Raw genomic sequence first — 15,529 nt, 5'->3', positions numbered from 1 at the left:
TCATTATGACCCCCCCAAAAAAGACCAACCAAAGCAATAATAACAAAAAAGCAACCAAAAAAGGCAACAACAGACAGTTTTTATATTAATTTTTTATTAGATGTCAGAAGTGTTGTGTAGTTTATCCACTTCAAAATGTGTACAATTGAATAATATGGCTGTCATTTGGTTGTTTGTTATTTTAGTATGTATGTATGTAGGTATATTAATGTTCTAATATGTGGATGATATGCACACATTCATACATACATTTCTGTATATGAAATTCACATGTATAAAAACAACAAAAAATATTATAGTTATAATATCTAAATATACGAGGGTTAACCAGAAAGGTGCTTTCAAGGCAGGTCCTTGTAATTTATAAAAAAGTATATTTACAGAATGCAGCATTTTCAACTATTAATTGTAGCTGTTAATAGTTTATTGCTAATGATTAGATTTATAAACCAAAAATACAAAACAATTTGTAACTTCTTTTCAGCCTTTCTCGCATCTACTTACAAAGGTATTAAAGTTTATATGTAAAAATGTGTGTATGTTTAGTGTGAGTAGTAGAATTTTATCATTGTTATAAAAAATCTCACTTCTAAACTCACACTTGTACATCGGTAAACACATACATCAACCTCACAGATACACTTATTATTGCTGTAAACAAAACCTAAAAACTCATACAATAAATGTTTTGAAATATGCATGAGTGTGTGTTAAATCAAATGACAATATCTGAATGTGTTTGTATGTGTACAAGTGATGTACAATATGTATGTACCTATGATTTCTATTATTTGAATGTAGTTTTTTTTTTTGTGTGTTTCCTTTTTTCATTTATATGTGTGCACAGAAGCAGGAGAAAATGTTACACTTTAGTTTTTTGTATTTTTTTTTCTGTTTGTATTTGTTTCTGCTTAGTGACAGATAGACAGAATGTTATAGTTCACTAGGAGTTGGAGTATCATAAATAAATCCTTAGCTCAAATGTCATAAAATGTACTGAATACATTTGTTTGTATGTTGGCTGAAGAGAATCGTGTACAAATATGTTTTTTTGTTTTGTTTCTTTTTATTTAGTGCATTCTCGTTTTATTTTTTTTTTTAGAAAAATATTTTGCTTTTCTATAACAGCTGTTATTGTAACAGTTTGTGTGTGTTTTCCACACACACACATACATATCTACTTATGCAGCTTATGTTAACACAAATGTCCTCTTTTTATTGTTGAAGTTGAGTATTAAAGCACATATACATATGAGAAAAACCAAAATTTGTTTGAGAATCCATGAAACTGAGTTCAGATAAATTGTATTTGTTTTGTGTTTCGAAATGCAAATAACTAGAGACACATGTTGAAAGAACATAGAAGAAACCATATTTGTTGGAAATTTCAGGATACTAGTCTTTCATCTTTAATTGCTCTGATCCTTTAAAAGTTTAGAATTTTATAATATGCTTGATATCTGTACGCACAGTTTCTAACTTATAGATTACTTCCAACATAAATAAATGTCACAAGGCTTTGGATATTTTTATAGCTCATAAATAATTGTAGTAATAACACTCTGCTACAAAATGACACTTTTTGTCAGAACTTGAAAAGCGACCTAATGGAGGTTGTAGGTCTAGGTGAGGACATACTAAAACAGTTTTCAAATATTTTGAAACACCCTCAAAATTTTGAGTTATTTTGAAAAAACTATTTTAGGGCAGGTCGTAGTACTTTAGTACCTCTAACTGACACACTTTAAAACAGATTTCGAAATTGCAAACAACTATGGATAGGCAAAGAATTGAGCTTTCATAAAATGTATGCATAAAGTGTATTTTTAGTCTAATTCACCCTTTTGTACACCCGATTGTGAGCAACAATGCAATCATTTTGCGGAAAGCTTTCACAAGAGATCATTAAAAATTGAAACCATAGAGCCATGTGAGATGCGTATGGCTTCCGCAATCTCTCGCATTTCCAATCTCCGATCCTGAATTTCTTCAATTGTTTCGGATGTAGAGACCTCAATTATGCATACATTATTCATCTTCCATGCCTGTACGGCCACAAAGAAATTCAGTAAATCACGTTTTTACCATTGTAATTTATGCCGCAGAGTTCCAGTAGTATTTATCGCTTAGCTTAGGTTTGTTTAATGAGCAGACGATTGATTGACAGATTGAAAAATTACTGACAAAGACGGGTAATGTTTGAAGGTCAGATTAATTCAAATAAATAGGGTAGAAGGGGGATCAAGATTCAGTTTTATTAACATGCAGAGAATTGCAAATTGTGTCTATTATTACCTGAAAGAAATTTTATTTAAAAATTTCATAAAATTGACGAATTTTCTGTGTATTTCAATAATAATACCCTTCATCATGAGTGACAAGTAGGGTATTCGAATTATTCGATTTTTCTCTTGTTCGAATAAAATGAATAATTCGATTACAAGTTTAAAATTAATCGAATTATTCGAATAATTTAAATTTTTTTTAAAAAAGTAAAGAATGAAGTTTTGATGTCGGTTTTTTAATATTTTATTGTTAAAGAATAACAAAAAATAACGTTAAATTTTCAATAGAAATATTCTGATCAGATTAACTCCCGAACAATCTACAAAACTCCACTAGCAAACCCTTTAGTTTCCTTTTTGGAGCTATGCTTTAAAAAATTTGAGCTAGTTGGACATGATCCTGAATTCAATTACAATATATTAAGAACTTTTTTATGTCGTTCATTAATTCAGGATTTAAATTGAGTAACTTATTCTTTAGCAAATTAATTATTCACTATTTCTAAATTATTTATAACAAATTTTATTATTCATCAAGCTCTATCAACGTTGCCGAATCTTTGCTTAATAAAGTGGTCTTGTTGAATTACACAATAAAGGGAATCTGTCCAAAGTTTGATATCATTGTCAGTGAACGTGGCTAATTTTAAATCAGGCATTGCATGATTGACGCATTTACAAATACGCAAAAAGTTTATTACCATGTTACACAAAGATGTTCAATGATGTTCAAAATCATGTATAAGACGAACTCCATGCTTTTCTTGCAACAAAACGTTAGTTTGCAATATTTGTGTTTCTAATTCGATTTATTAAATATTTTGCATTTTAGGATCATGGCCTTCATCGATTTCAATGTAATCATTATAAATGTCATCATCAATATCACTTTCGACGACCGTTTCAAAATCACATTCTCCATCACATTCAAACTCCACTTTAATCTAAGTTAATATTTTGATTATTAATTGCGATTCTTCAAATCTTTCGCCAGCTAACAAATATTTTATTCCGTACCTTTTATTTTCATTGTTGGTTCAAGTCCTAAGTTAAAAATTTTGAATGATTTGTTTTTAGAATTGTAACTTCTTGCAGTAATATTTATATGTTTATAGAAGGAGCTGTCGGAATAATCATCTACAGTGATGAAAAGTCCCTTTGTCTTTAGTTATTCGTCGAACTTCAGAAACAATACAATTTTTGTGAGTCATTATTACTTATTCAAATTTGAAATTATGCAAAATTTTAAGCAATTTAATAAATTTAAATATATATGAACATTTATTCGTTTATTCGATTATTCTACATAAAATTGTTCGAATTATTCGTTATTCGAAAATGGCCATTTTTAAATTATTCGAATAATTATTCGTAAGAAATTATTCGATTAATCGAACGATCATTAGTCGAATGAATACCCTAGTGACAAGGGTATATATAAGTTTTTCATTCCGTTTGTAATTTCTACATTTTTCATTTGCTACCCCACAAAGTATATATATTCTGGATCGCTATAGATAGCGCAGTCGATATAACCATGTTCGTATGTCCGTCTGTGTGTTGAAATCAACTTTCCGAAGCCCCCAAATAACTTATATACACGATTCATACATCAATATCTCCGAAATTCTTTCGGTTTGGTTGTTATTTAAAATCGAGAAAATCGGTCCTCAAATGGCTGAGGTATAACAAAAAAACCAGGACAACCTCGATTATTGACCTATTTTTGATCTACATCTGGATTACTAAGTCATTAATATAGACAATATGGATATCTAATGATAGATATTTCAAAGACCTTTGCAACGGCGTATATAAAACCATTATAAGTTGGACCTACAATGGCTCAAAATCGAATAAAATATTTTTTAACCCGAACTTTTTTTGTCACCAAAAAATTTTTTTTTAAATTTAAAAATTAAAAAAAAAAAATTTAAAAAACAATTTTGAAAAAACAGCAGGAAAAAAATTAATTTTGTTTTCCTAAAAATATTTAAAATTTTTACTTTAAAGTATAATTTGGTGAAGGGCATATAATATTCGGCACAGCTGATTATAGCTCTCTTACTTGTTATTTAATCATATTTGTCACAGACTTCAAATTCATACGAAAGTGAAAAAAATTCACATTCAAATGAAAAAGTGAAAGTAAAAAATTAAAATTGTGTAAATAAAAAAAAAAAAATATTTTCTGTCAACTTTTAGGAGCAACAAATAAATATTTCTTTCATTAGATTTGCAAACTTTCCATATGCTATAAATTCTACATTTTGTTGTTGTGTTACTACAAAATATAGCACTTATCCTAGTTTTGCAATATATATATGGTTTGCTGGCGTAGTTTGCAACGAAGTTTATAAGTTGCGCCTTAAGACATGTAAAGTTTTTCTAGAAGAACGTTTTGACGAAAACCGAAGCAGCAAAACCAAAACGTTACGAATTAGAACATGCGAAAATTTTTACTTCCGTAACATATATGTGATAGCCACGAATATGTAATAAATATTTGAACACTCGCAGATTGTTCTTAGAGGGTTTTATGTATTAAGTATTATCATTTTGATATAGAAAAGCTGTAATTTTAATAATTTTTTTTTAAATTTTCAAAATTTCAAAATTTTAAATTTTCAAATTCCGGCATTACTTCAGTATCGGCGTATACAACTCTAGAATCTCGTTCGTGTCATAAGAAAAAATTTTGAAATCTAATTTTTGTTAAATTCACCAATATTTTTTGATTTTCCTCATATAAGTTTATTTCGTTTGTTTTTTTTTTGTTTGTATGTATAGTATATAGAAACATTTTTATGGCCATTTAACTATAAAATTGCAACAATTTCCATGCTGTGATTTCACAAAATAAACAGACACGAAGATAAAATAAAAAATTGCAAACAAATTGCTAAATGTTTTATTGATTTTTGTAATTTTATTAAACACATTTAAATGTTTGAGTTTTTAATGAAAAGATTTGATATTTTTTTAAACTTCAAGTTTAATTTATTAGTTAATTTTTAAGTTCAAAAAAGAAAAGAGATTTAAGATTATTTTTTTAAAGTTTAGAGAAAATTGTGTATGACTGAAGAAGATTTCAAATATGTTTTAGTAGAAACTTATAAAGGTAACAATTTTAATCCACAACATATTTAAAAATCCAATAGTCTTTTTTTAGTTGATTAGACAGATAGAGAGGAATATTTTCCTTAGGAATTTTGGAATTGGTAATATACTCATTTAACATAAAGAAGTTACAATTTTTGAAATAGAGTAATGTTTTCTTATTTCTTAAATATTATTAAAAAAATGTGTTTACTTTTCATTGTTCTGGTATTCATTTAAAAAAAATCAGCAAGTGGAATTAATCATCTTGCCATACGCAGCATTCATATTAATATTAAAAATTAATAATTTATATGTTTTTCTTATTAGGTTATTTTTTATTACTTTAATTTTCATTATTCTAATATATGTATTTAAATATTTACCCCAACTTAATTTTATTGTTTTGTTTTTATTTTGATTTATTCCATTTAACATAATAAATTATTCATTTCCGTTTCTGTTAAATTATCATTTGCATGTTTTTTTTAACTTTTGGGGTAAATTTTTTTTTGTACTCTATAATTATTAATTTGCATTAATAGACAGTAACGTACATGTGTATATTTAGGGGAGGGTTTTAGAAATTGGCTTAGAGTTATATAAAAATATTGTTTGGTTTACCCTCTGGTAATAGTGCAAAAGTAAAATGGATTTTTGCTTGAAGAAAAACCATGGTAGATAGCAGTTAAGTCAATGATAATTTGGAAAGGAATTTTTAAAATAATTACAACTGTGATATTTAGATAGAAGTTTGTGTTGTTAGATAGAACAATAAATGATTATAAATTTTTATATAACTCAGCCTGAAATGTTATTGTTTTTGGGGCTTGTAATAATTTTATTTAATCCTGGTGTGGTTAGGAACCAGTGTGTTTACCTAGCTATCAAAAATTATTGAATGGACATGATTCAGCTTTGAAAATTTAGGCTGTAGAAGTTGATGTTTTTAAAAGGAAGTTGACTCCCTAAAATATGCTATACTTTATTTTACTCCCTAATTTATTATAAAGATTATTTGAATGAAAAATACTTCCATATTTCAAACCAATATTTTTGCCTACACCTCTGTCTTCGCAAACCACAAATTAATTTAAATAATTTTTCCGGTTTTTATACATTATCAAAGTTTATAAACATTTTGCCAACATTTACTGGCATTTAGCTCACAACAACGAAAAATTTGCAAAGTATTCCCCAAACTTTGTATGCAGAAGTCCCAGTCATGTATTGTAATCTTTGTGTTTTTTTTTCAAACTTTTGCCAAAATTAAATGTTGCCATTTATAACTTTATTTTTTTCTCTTCTTATAAAAACAAAAAAAAAAAGTATTTCTGTGGTCTATATTTATATAAACAAATCATGTATTCTACGTATGTACAATCTACTGGTGCTATTTCCAATCTAACTTTCTCTATGCTATCGCCCATTCTCCCTAAATAACTTTTAGAACAGGTATTTTAGCAAGGCTATAAAAAATATTCTTACTAGACTTGTTACTTGTAGGTATTTCAGAGTGTGTGGCTTTTTGTTATTTGTATTTGCCTTAAAGTAGGCAACATAAAAATATGTTTAAAAACTGGGATTGTATTTATTTGTTTATCTAGTTGTTTGTAAGTTGTAGCTATTTTATTCATATATTTCCCCTATTTACGTGTTTTCAGACCTATGTCTATTGATTAGCTAAAATGTTTATGTTTCGGTTTGTTTTTTTTTATATATATATTTTGTTTGCCTCCTTAAAGTAGTCTTCTCATTTTTTCCTAACTGTGCTGTACAATGTAGTCTATACATTTTGCTGCTTCTATAGGCTTGTTAAAGTGTGTCTGTGTAGTTATTCCCTACTTTGGTTTGTTTTATTTGCCATTTTACCTGTGGTTGTATGAATTTAATATGAGTTTTGGTTGTTAGATTTTCTTTCTATATTTCTTCATTTTTTTTTTGGTAAATAAACAACAAGAACCAAAAAATCGATTTTAGTTAGTTAGTAACCCAATTCCGTTTCATGTGTTTTGTTGATGTTGTTTGATATTTGTTTTGTTTTTATTTTCTCCCACTTTTTATACATTTAACATTCATTGTTTATAAGGTTAAAATAAAGTTTTCTTTACTGTTTTTTTTTAATTACTTTGTTGATTTGTTTGTGATTTGCGAGTTGTATGGCAATTACGACAAAAATTGAGGAAAAAAAACTATGAATTAATTATAGTTATACAGGAAATTTTTAAAGTTGAATATGTGATAAGGTTGGAAATTTAAATTATTTGTATATATAGAAATTACAATTCATTAAATAGAAATTCTTTAATTCTAGGAAATATGAAATTTATTATAAATTTAATGAAAAATTAAAAAAAAAAATACAAAAAATTCCAGCTTTAAATACTAAATAGAACAAAATATACATATGTATTTTATTTTCCAATAAATTATTAAATCGTTTAATTTTTGTTTAGTTTTTCCATTACAAATTATAAAAATAGTGAAAAATATAAAATCTTTTCGTTTTTGTTTGCAATAATCTGTAATTTATTCAATTAATTTTTAATTAATACGCTATATTGATGTTTAAATTAAATAGATAAATTAGCTTCAGAGAATTTCGTAATTAAATTTTAAATTTTTAAATTTTTTTTTGGAATTTCGGCACGCATACCCTCTAATTTTTTTATATATAAAAAATTGTGTCTTTCTATCATGATTGCAACCCGTGCCGACTTGCGATTTAGTTTTGTGGTGCATTTACAAGGGGAAAAAAATGCAATTTTTTCAGTTTTTGTAAATATTTTGCCATTAAATTATTACTTTTGCAATTTAATTTAAAAGAATCGATATGTGTGTGTAATTTTCGTTCTAATAAGACATAAAACACAAAAATTGGATAAAAAATGTTAAAGTTATTAAAAAATCGCCAGGCCATTAAAGTGTCTCAGGCGTATGAAACGTATGAACAAAATTAACATATTTTGAGAAATATTAAAATAAGAGCTTATTTTTACTTAAAGTATATACATATTTACTTGTATTACTTGTATACCTATTCCCAGGTATGACCAAAAAAAAATATTTTTTTTAATGGCAGTTTCAAAACTCCAATTTAAAATTTTTAAAAATGTTGTTAAACAAATTTCAGAATTTTTTGATCATCACTTGGGGATTTATTTTCAACATAATAGGGAATAAAAATGTGAAAAATTTATGTGAATACCTCCTATAGTTTTTCCGTACCTGCGATTTAAATTTTGCGATTTTCGAGAAAAACTAATTTTTTGGCCATATTTTGGCGAATGAGCCGAATTTCCTTACTGTTATGATTTTTAAGTAAAAGCTATTCAGAATATTATAGTCCATGTAATTTTAAATATAGTTTATAGTCTTTAAGTTTAAAGTTTAAAATCGGAAAACGTCAACCTTTAAATCGTGAAGGTCAAAGGTCAAATTTTTCAATATTTGGAATTTCTCATGGAAAAATAGCGAAATGTTATATATTTTTGGTCCGATTTTGATGAAACTCAAGAAAATACATTTATGTGTAGATTGGTAAGTATTTTCCTCCACTCATAAATATTGTAATTGTCATTTTTTTGTTATCGGTTAACCGGTTTTATAATTATGTACTTTCCTAGTTTTTGGTAAAAAAATAAAAAAAATTTTAAACTTTTTGTGACTTTTTCTTATTTTCTTATCGAAAATCTCACTCAGCATTTTCTTTTATCCACCAATTTAATTAGATATCCTTTGATGTCTCCAAAAAAATATTGGATTTATGATTTAAAAATGCGGATTTTACAATATACATACATATGGCACACTATGTCGTATTTTTTGACCACTGTTTTTGTTTGAATAATTTATATGTCATTTTGAAGGCTAAATAACCTGCCATTTATTTCCACTTAGTTATTGAACATTAGTTATGAAACAACAATGTTTTTTTTACTTCAAAAATGTTGAATTTTGTATCAACAAAGCGTCATATGCGGGAAGTTTTGCTTTACTTCTTTAATTTGAAAAAAAAATTACCTCTGAAGCGTACACATTGCTCACCCAAGCTTAGGGTGAATGTGTTTTAACGTGCGAGAAATGGTTAGTACGGTTCAGATGTGGTGATTTTGACACGGGAGACAAAAATAGACCAGGCCATCCAAAAAAAGTTTGAAGAAAAAGTGGCCTTTATATTATGACATCCTTAGGGCCATTATTTCTACTTGCCGTTATAGTTAAAGTTACCTTTGAGAGTACCTTTTTCTATTGCTTAAAGTTACCTTTAACTACACGGCAAGTTGTAATAATGGCCCTTAGAATCCCATTTCTAATTTATGACATCTCTTTTCCCATTAGTTTAAACTTTGTGGAAATAAAACACAAAAATTTATAGATATCATTCTTCAAATCACCATGATTATTAAAAATTGAACAATTAGTTATGAAAATAATATAAATATTTTATTATTAATCTATCCCTAAATTTCAATTATGTCGGGAAAATTGTTCCATTCTTTGTTATGAGCCATGCAATAGCTTATAACACAGTGAAACAATTATATTTCAAACTCCTTCACGCATAGGATTTCCCGAAGTACTTACCGAAACTAACAAAACCCGATTAGGGTTCTGTTATTATAAAAATATTTTTTCTTAAGATTACTTTACTGAATAGCTCACAATTTAACAGCTATGGGCCAAGAATTGTGAAAAATTATATAAAAAATTTAAATTTTTCATATTTCACCAATTTTGAGGCAATTGATGCTGTTTTTTCGAGTTAATTTGTTTTTTTCTCAAAATCTACAGCCCAAAATTCTCCCGAAGACAGAAAAAAAAATTCCAATTGGTTGCCGAGATATAACCATGACAAAAATTGTTCTTCGGAAAAATCAAGTTTTAGACGAAATCTACATGAAGCCATAAACTCCGAATAGCTGCTAAACTAGAAAAATCCAAATGAGGTTTTGTCAGTTTCGATAAGTAGGGTAGAAGGGGGACCATACGCCACTTAAAACCACGCCAAATTAAAACCACAATACAATACATTTTTTTCTTGTTTCGGATACTTAGATACGTTGGCCTTAATTTTGATCATTTCAATCTTGCCTATCTCATCTTAATATACATATTTTTTTAACATTTCTAGACTGACCAAAAACGGCAAAACCACCATAGGGTTGGGGCAGATTTGTCATTTGTAAAATAAGACAAAAAAAAATCAAAAAATATAATCGTATTTTACTGTTTTTTACCTTAATTTACAAAACAAAGTATAATAAACTAGATATTTATTGTTTATTTCACATAATTTAGCAAAAAATATATTAAACAAATTGTGAATGATTTTTTCTATATTCTACCAACATTTTGCTATACGTCGCAAGGAATCTTGTATTTGGCGTATGTGTCCCAGGGGGAGTTTTTTCATACTTCAAATTAAATGACTGAAAAAAATTATTGTCACTTATTCTATCACCAACCAATATCTATTTTGTATCACAAAAACTAAAGAAGTTAGCACAAAAAATTCGCACCCTGAAATATTTTCACAGCTTGTTGAAAAACCATTAATCGCGTCTGGCTCACATCATATGTAAAATTAAACTTTCAAACTTTCAGATAATCGATAAAACAATACATAACTTGATAATGCAACAAAATCGATTACTCGGTTTTTAAGTTATTCGGTGTTGGCAGATGTGCCCCTATGGCTAATGATCCCCTTTCTACCCTACTTCGAGAAAAGGAGGATCACTTCAAAACTTGATTTTCTATATCGCCATGGAAAACGTGTACAAATATCATAGAATTCAGACTATTAAAGGTTCGAAAATAATTTTAGTTTTTGCTTTCGTCTTAATAAGCAAATACAACTTGTTTTAAACTAGAAAAATATTTGAAAAAACTAAATATTTTTCAAACAAAAAACATATGGCTCATTTACTGCAACAACGTCATAATTCAAAAAAAGTTATTTCGAGAAAAACGGCTTTGAAAGTTTTATGACATTTTACTATTTCATAAATAAATTTTCAACAGATCATGCGATTTCAGAAATAAAACCTGAGTTAAATAGTAGATATCAATATCTTTCTAAACTGCATTGAAACCAAATTTTTACTAGAAAACATGAATTTTAATGTTGACGTTTACAACAAAAAAACACTCTCGTACAAAAAATAATTGACTTTTTTTAAAACTGATAAAACTATATGAAAGCCTAAATAACGGAGAATATTTTGTATTAATCAGTTCAAAATACAACGGATTTTGAGTTACGATGTCGTTGCAGCAATTGAACGATATGACTTGAATTTTTTACTTAATTCTATTCATATACAGCGTAATATAACTATAATTCAATTACTTGACTATAATTCAAGGCTTGAATAACACTTGCTTTCAACTTGAATTCCCGTAAAAGTGTTTTTGGGGTCATTATTTCTAAATTTAATATATTTCGAAATCTGTATAAACATAGGGTAATATAGAAACGAGACGTAATTGTCAAAAACCTAAGTCTGTTGTCAAAAACCTAACTCTTGCAACAACAAAATACATGCTAGTCAATGTATTTTGTTGTTGTCTCAAACATATGATATGTTGTATTTTTATTTGACAAATCGGAGTGTCTCGTCTCTATGTATTATTCTCTATGTGTATAAAGGTGTTGTAATTCATTTCTAAATCAAGTAACCCATTTTTTATATTTCAAATTCATTAATATTTGATCATATTATAATTCATTCTTGTTCCAATTTATTCAATAAATTGTTGTATGTTTTTTTTATAAAAAAAACTTTCTTAACCATGATACAACAATATAAGGTACACTCAGTAAAAAATATGAAAATAATCAAAATCAAAGTTTGGCGTTATAGGGCTAAATATTTAAAACTCTTCCTAGTGATTCTACCTTCTATAATTATTGTATCATGGTCTTAACTATTATTGGAAAATCAAGTTAAGTAACATTTCAGAAGGTCTCTCAAATATTCTATGATACCATTCACGTTTTCGACAAAAACATTGCAAAACTAAAACTAGAGTTTCTATACAGATTTTCGAGAAATAAAAGAAAGAAATAAAACCAGGTTCCGCAATATAATATTTTTGAAAGACAGAACCCCCTCAAAATATTGAAAGATGTAATTTAAAGTTTACCAAAATTATTTTTTTTTTAATTTTGTTATAATATTTCACAAAACCTTAACGATTTTTTTTTTGCAACATCTGATATGTTGTTAACAATATTAAAAATTTCTAAAACAAAAATTGGTTTTTACAGTTTTTGCCTTCAAGCGCTTTCAATTTATTACATTTTCATTTTTTTTTTTTGCGCAAAATTTATATTTTTGCGTTAACTTGTATTACATTGTAAATTGTCTCACAGCTTGTGTTACAAAAATAAATAAATAATTGGATTTGTTTCCTTCAGATAATCTTCAGAGTTTTCTTGTTGCTTTAGAACAAAATCTAAACTCATTTTACATATGAGTAAATAAACAGATATTTTAGATGAATACAAAACAACATACCTTGTGTGTAATTCCAATTTAATAAAAATATGATGAATATAAAACGTATATCCATGTTAGAAGCTGGTGTTTTCTTTTTTGTTTGAGGTTTTCGTTTATTTTATTTTCTTTATTGTAGAGATGTTATTGTTGTTATAATCTTCTAACGTTGTTTTATAAGAAGATGCCTTTAACCTGCAGGTTTTACTTTTTACACACTCATACACTTTAGAGCAAATGTTGTAAAAACATTTACTGTGTTGTTTCGACGACGTACATACATGAACTTCAATTCCGTTTCCGTTTGTATTTTTTTATTTTTGCTTATTTTTTGTTGGTTAAAATGTTGTTATCTATTCTTTATAACGTTTATATTTCTTTATAATGGTTATTGTAGATATATTTATATTTTTGTTATTTTATTTTATTATATTATTTTTCGGTTAGATTCTTGTTATTTTATTGTGGTATTTAAGGTAGTAAATATAGAGATTGTGTTTGGGTTTTTCATGTTTGTTTTTTTATTTATTTTTTTTTACAAATATAAAAAAGGAATAATATATATAAATATTTTATTTTGTGTGGTTATTCTTTAGCTTTTGTGAAGATAGTATTTGTAGTTTTAGGTTTTATTGTATTTTTCTTTAGCTGTTTTAAAGGTGGGTTTTTTATAATTTTATTTTTATTCAAGTTTATTATTCTAATATGTTTATTTTACTTTTATTTGTATAAATTGTTATTACTTCTTCTGTTTTATGTTCTCAATCATCTTAGCATTTCCTTAGACTTTAGTGAGCATTATTTCCGTTTTGTTTTTTTCTTTAAATGGCCACTTGTAACAAGTGTTATAAAATTATTGAAACTTCTTGTTCATATTTATGTTAAACAATAAAAATTTTAACGACTCAGCTAAATAAAGAAAGTTTTATTAAACATTTCCCTTTAAATTTGAGTTTGATTACTTTAATAAAAAACAAGCCCCTTAAAATATGCTTTATTAAATTTAAGCCTCTAATACTTTACAAGTATGCTTTGATTTGTAATCAAATTTTGAAAGGATATCAATTTGTTTGCCTGAAAGTATGCTTTAAATTTTATTAACACTTTATTTTATTAAAACATCTATGAGAACATGTTCAAAACGAAGTTGTTGTTGTTATACATGCATCCTTTCAGTATTATAATCATATTTTATGTACATTTCATTATGTTGTTATAGAACGTTATCGTGTATAGACGTGTTCTTCAACACACACACTCACTTGGAAAACGAAAAAACGCGACACATCTTAACAAATTGTTACATTTTTCACACACATTAACATCCTTGCTACAATATCGCAATTTTTTTGTTGCTGCTCTTTAGTTATCTGTGCTGCATATATGTTTATACCACCCTCGTTTCATTAATTTCTTTTACTTTTTTTTTTCTTCAAAGTACTCCACACACAGTGTAATTTTCTTATTTTAGGTACCGGGAATTCCAAAACGTTCGTTTTACGCGTCGTTCGTTTATTTCGTTGTATGTAAATGTATGTTTCTGCTCTTCTATTTTTTTAATGCTTAAACTTCAATATTTTACTGTTTTGTAATTTTCTTTTACATTTTTTTTTATTTTATGTTTGCTTGTTTTCTTTGCTACCCTTAAAAAAAACGCACACGTTTGAATGAAATTTGTTCACTATCCGCTCGTTGTACCGTTAACGTCTATAACCAAAGCTCAACTGAATTTTAGTATCCTGCCAGGAAACTGTCCAACATACAGGAAGTCTAAAGTTATTTTTTTTTCCTTGTGCTTCTTCGTTTTTGGAGTTTCATTACATACACAAAGTGGTGAATATAAAGGAAAGTTTAATAGAAAAGCCAGAGTAAAGAGAGAGTGAGAGAAACAAACAGTTATTATGAGAGCGTAATTTTCAGTTAAGAGGTGTATAAAAATGTATTCGGAGTAAAGTGTGTGTGTGGATGTGTAAGCAGAAGCTTGTGAATATGTGCAAAATTATTCGGAGAGCATGTGAGCATGAGAGCAAAAATACCATTACAAACAATCTTATTAAGAAAAATCATATGTTTTGCCAAATTAGAAATATATATGTAGGTTTAAATGCCTTTACATTTAATAAAAATATCTTATTGCAATACAGTTTTATTATAGATATGTTTAAAATAAAAAGTAAACTTTATTGTAAACAAGTGAATAAAGTCAATCTGCAATCTCTCTTCAGCACCAATATTTTTCTATTGTACATAATTGGAGTTTAAAAAAGATATTTCGAGATATTAAGAATTTCTTTGGCAATGCTAGGAAAAAAACTGGTTCCTGGATTCAGAAAAGTTTGTTTGCCACTGGGGAACAATATTTGGTCTCAGAGAGAAGAAATATTTTGTCTGCTGATAACGTGGTAAAATCTAGATGCCATCATTGCTCGATAAGGTCTACCTTAGGATACATAACCCTCTATTTTTTCTTTTTTTTAAATCAAAGTTTTACTAATTTTTAGTCGCCCGATGTATTCGAAATATTTTTTATTAGCTCCTTTTCATTAGTTTTTCAATAAAATCGTATCCTAACTATTTTTTACACCAAAACCGGCAAAAATGCCCTGAGGCACTCTTCACCTTTTTGCACCTGGTTCCTAA

At 27.2% G+C, this 15,529-nt stretch overlaps 1 protein-coding gene across 1 annotated transcript in view; it reads right to left on the bottom strand.

The window, feature by feature from the left end:
• robo3 (roundabout 3) overlaps window positions 1–13,198 on the bottom strand; it is a 220,414-nt gene extending 207,216 nt beyond the window's left edge. Inside the window, exon 1 of the mRNA XM_065501810.1 lies at window positions 12,911–13,198. Within this exon, the coding sequence (XP_065357882.1) occupies window positions 12,911–12,965 (55 nt within the window). The 5' untranslated portion in view covers window positions 12,966–13,198. The remainder of the gene's footprint in view (window positions 1–12,910) is intronic.
• Between the last annotated feature and the right edge of the window lie 2,331 nt (window positions 13,199–15,529).

The sequence above is a fragment of the Calliphora vicina genome, chromosome 2 (genome assembly GCF_958450345.1).
Source record: "Calliphora vicina chromosome 2, idCalVici1.1, whole genome shotgun sequence".
NCBI classification, from domain to species: domain Eukaryota; kingdom Metazoa; phylum Arthropoda; class Insecta; order Diptera; family Calliphoridae; genus Calliphora; species Calliphora vicina.
Note: the sequence above shows the minus strand (reverse complement) of the source record. Positions and strands in the feature narration are given on the sequence as shown.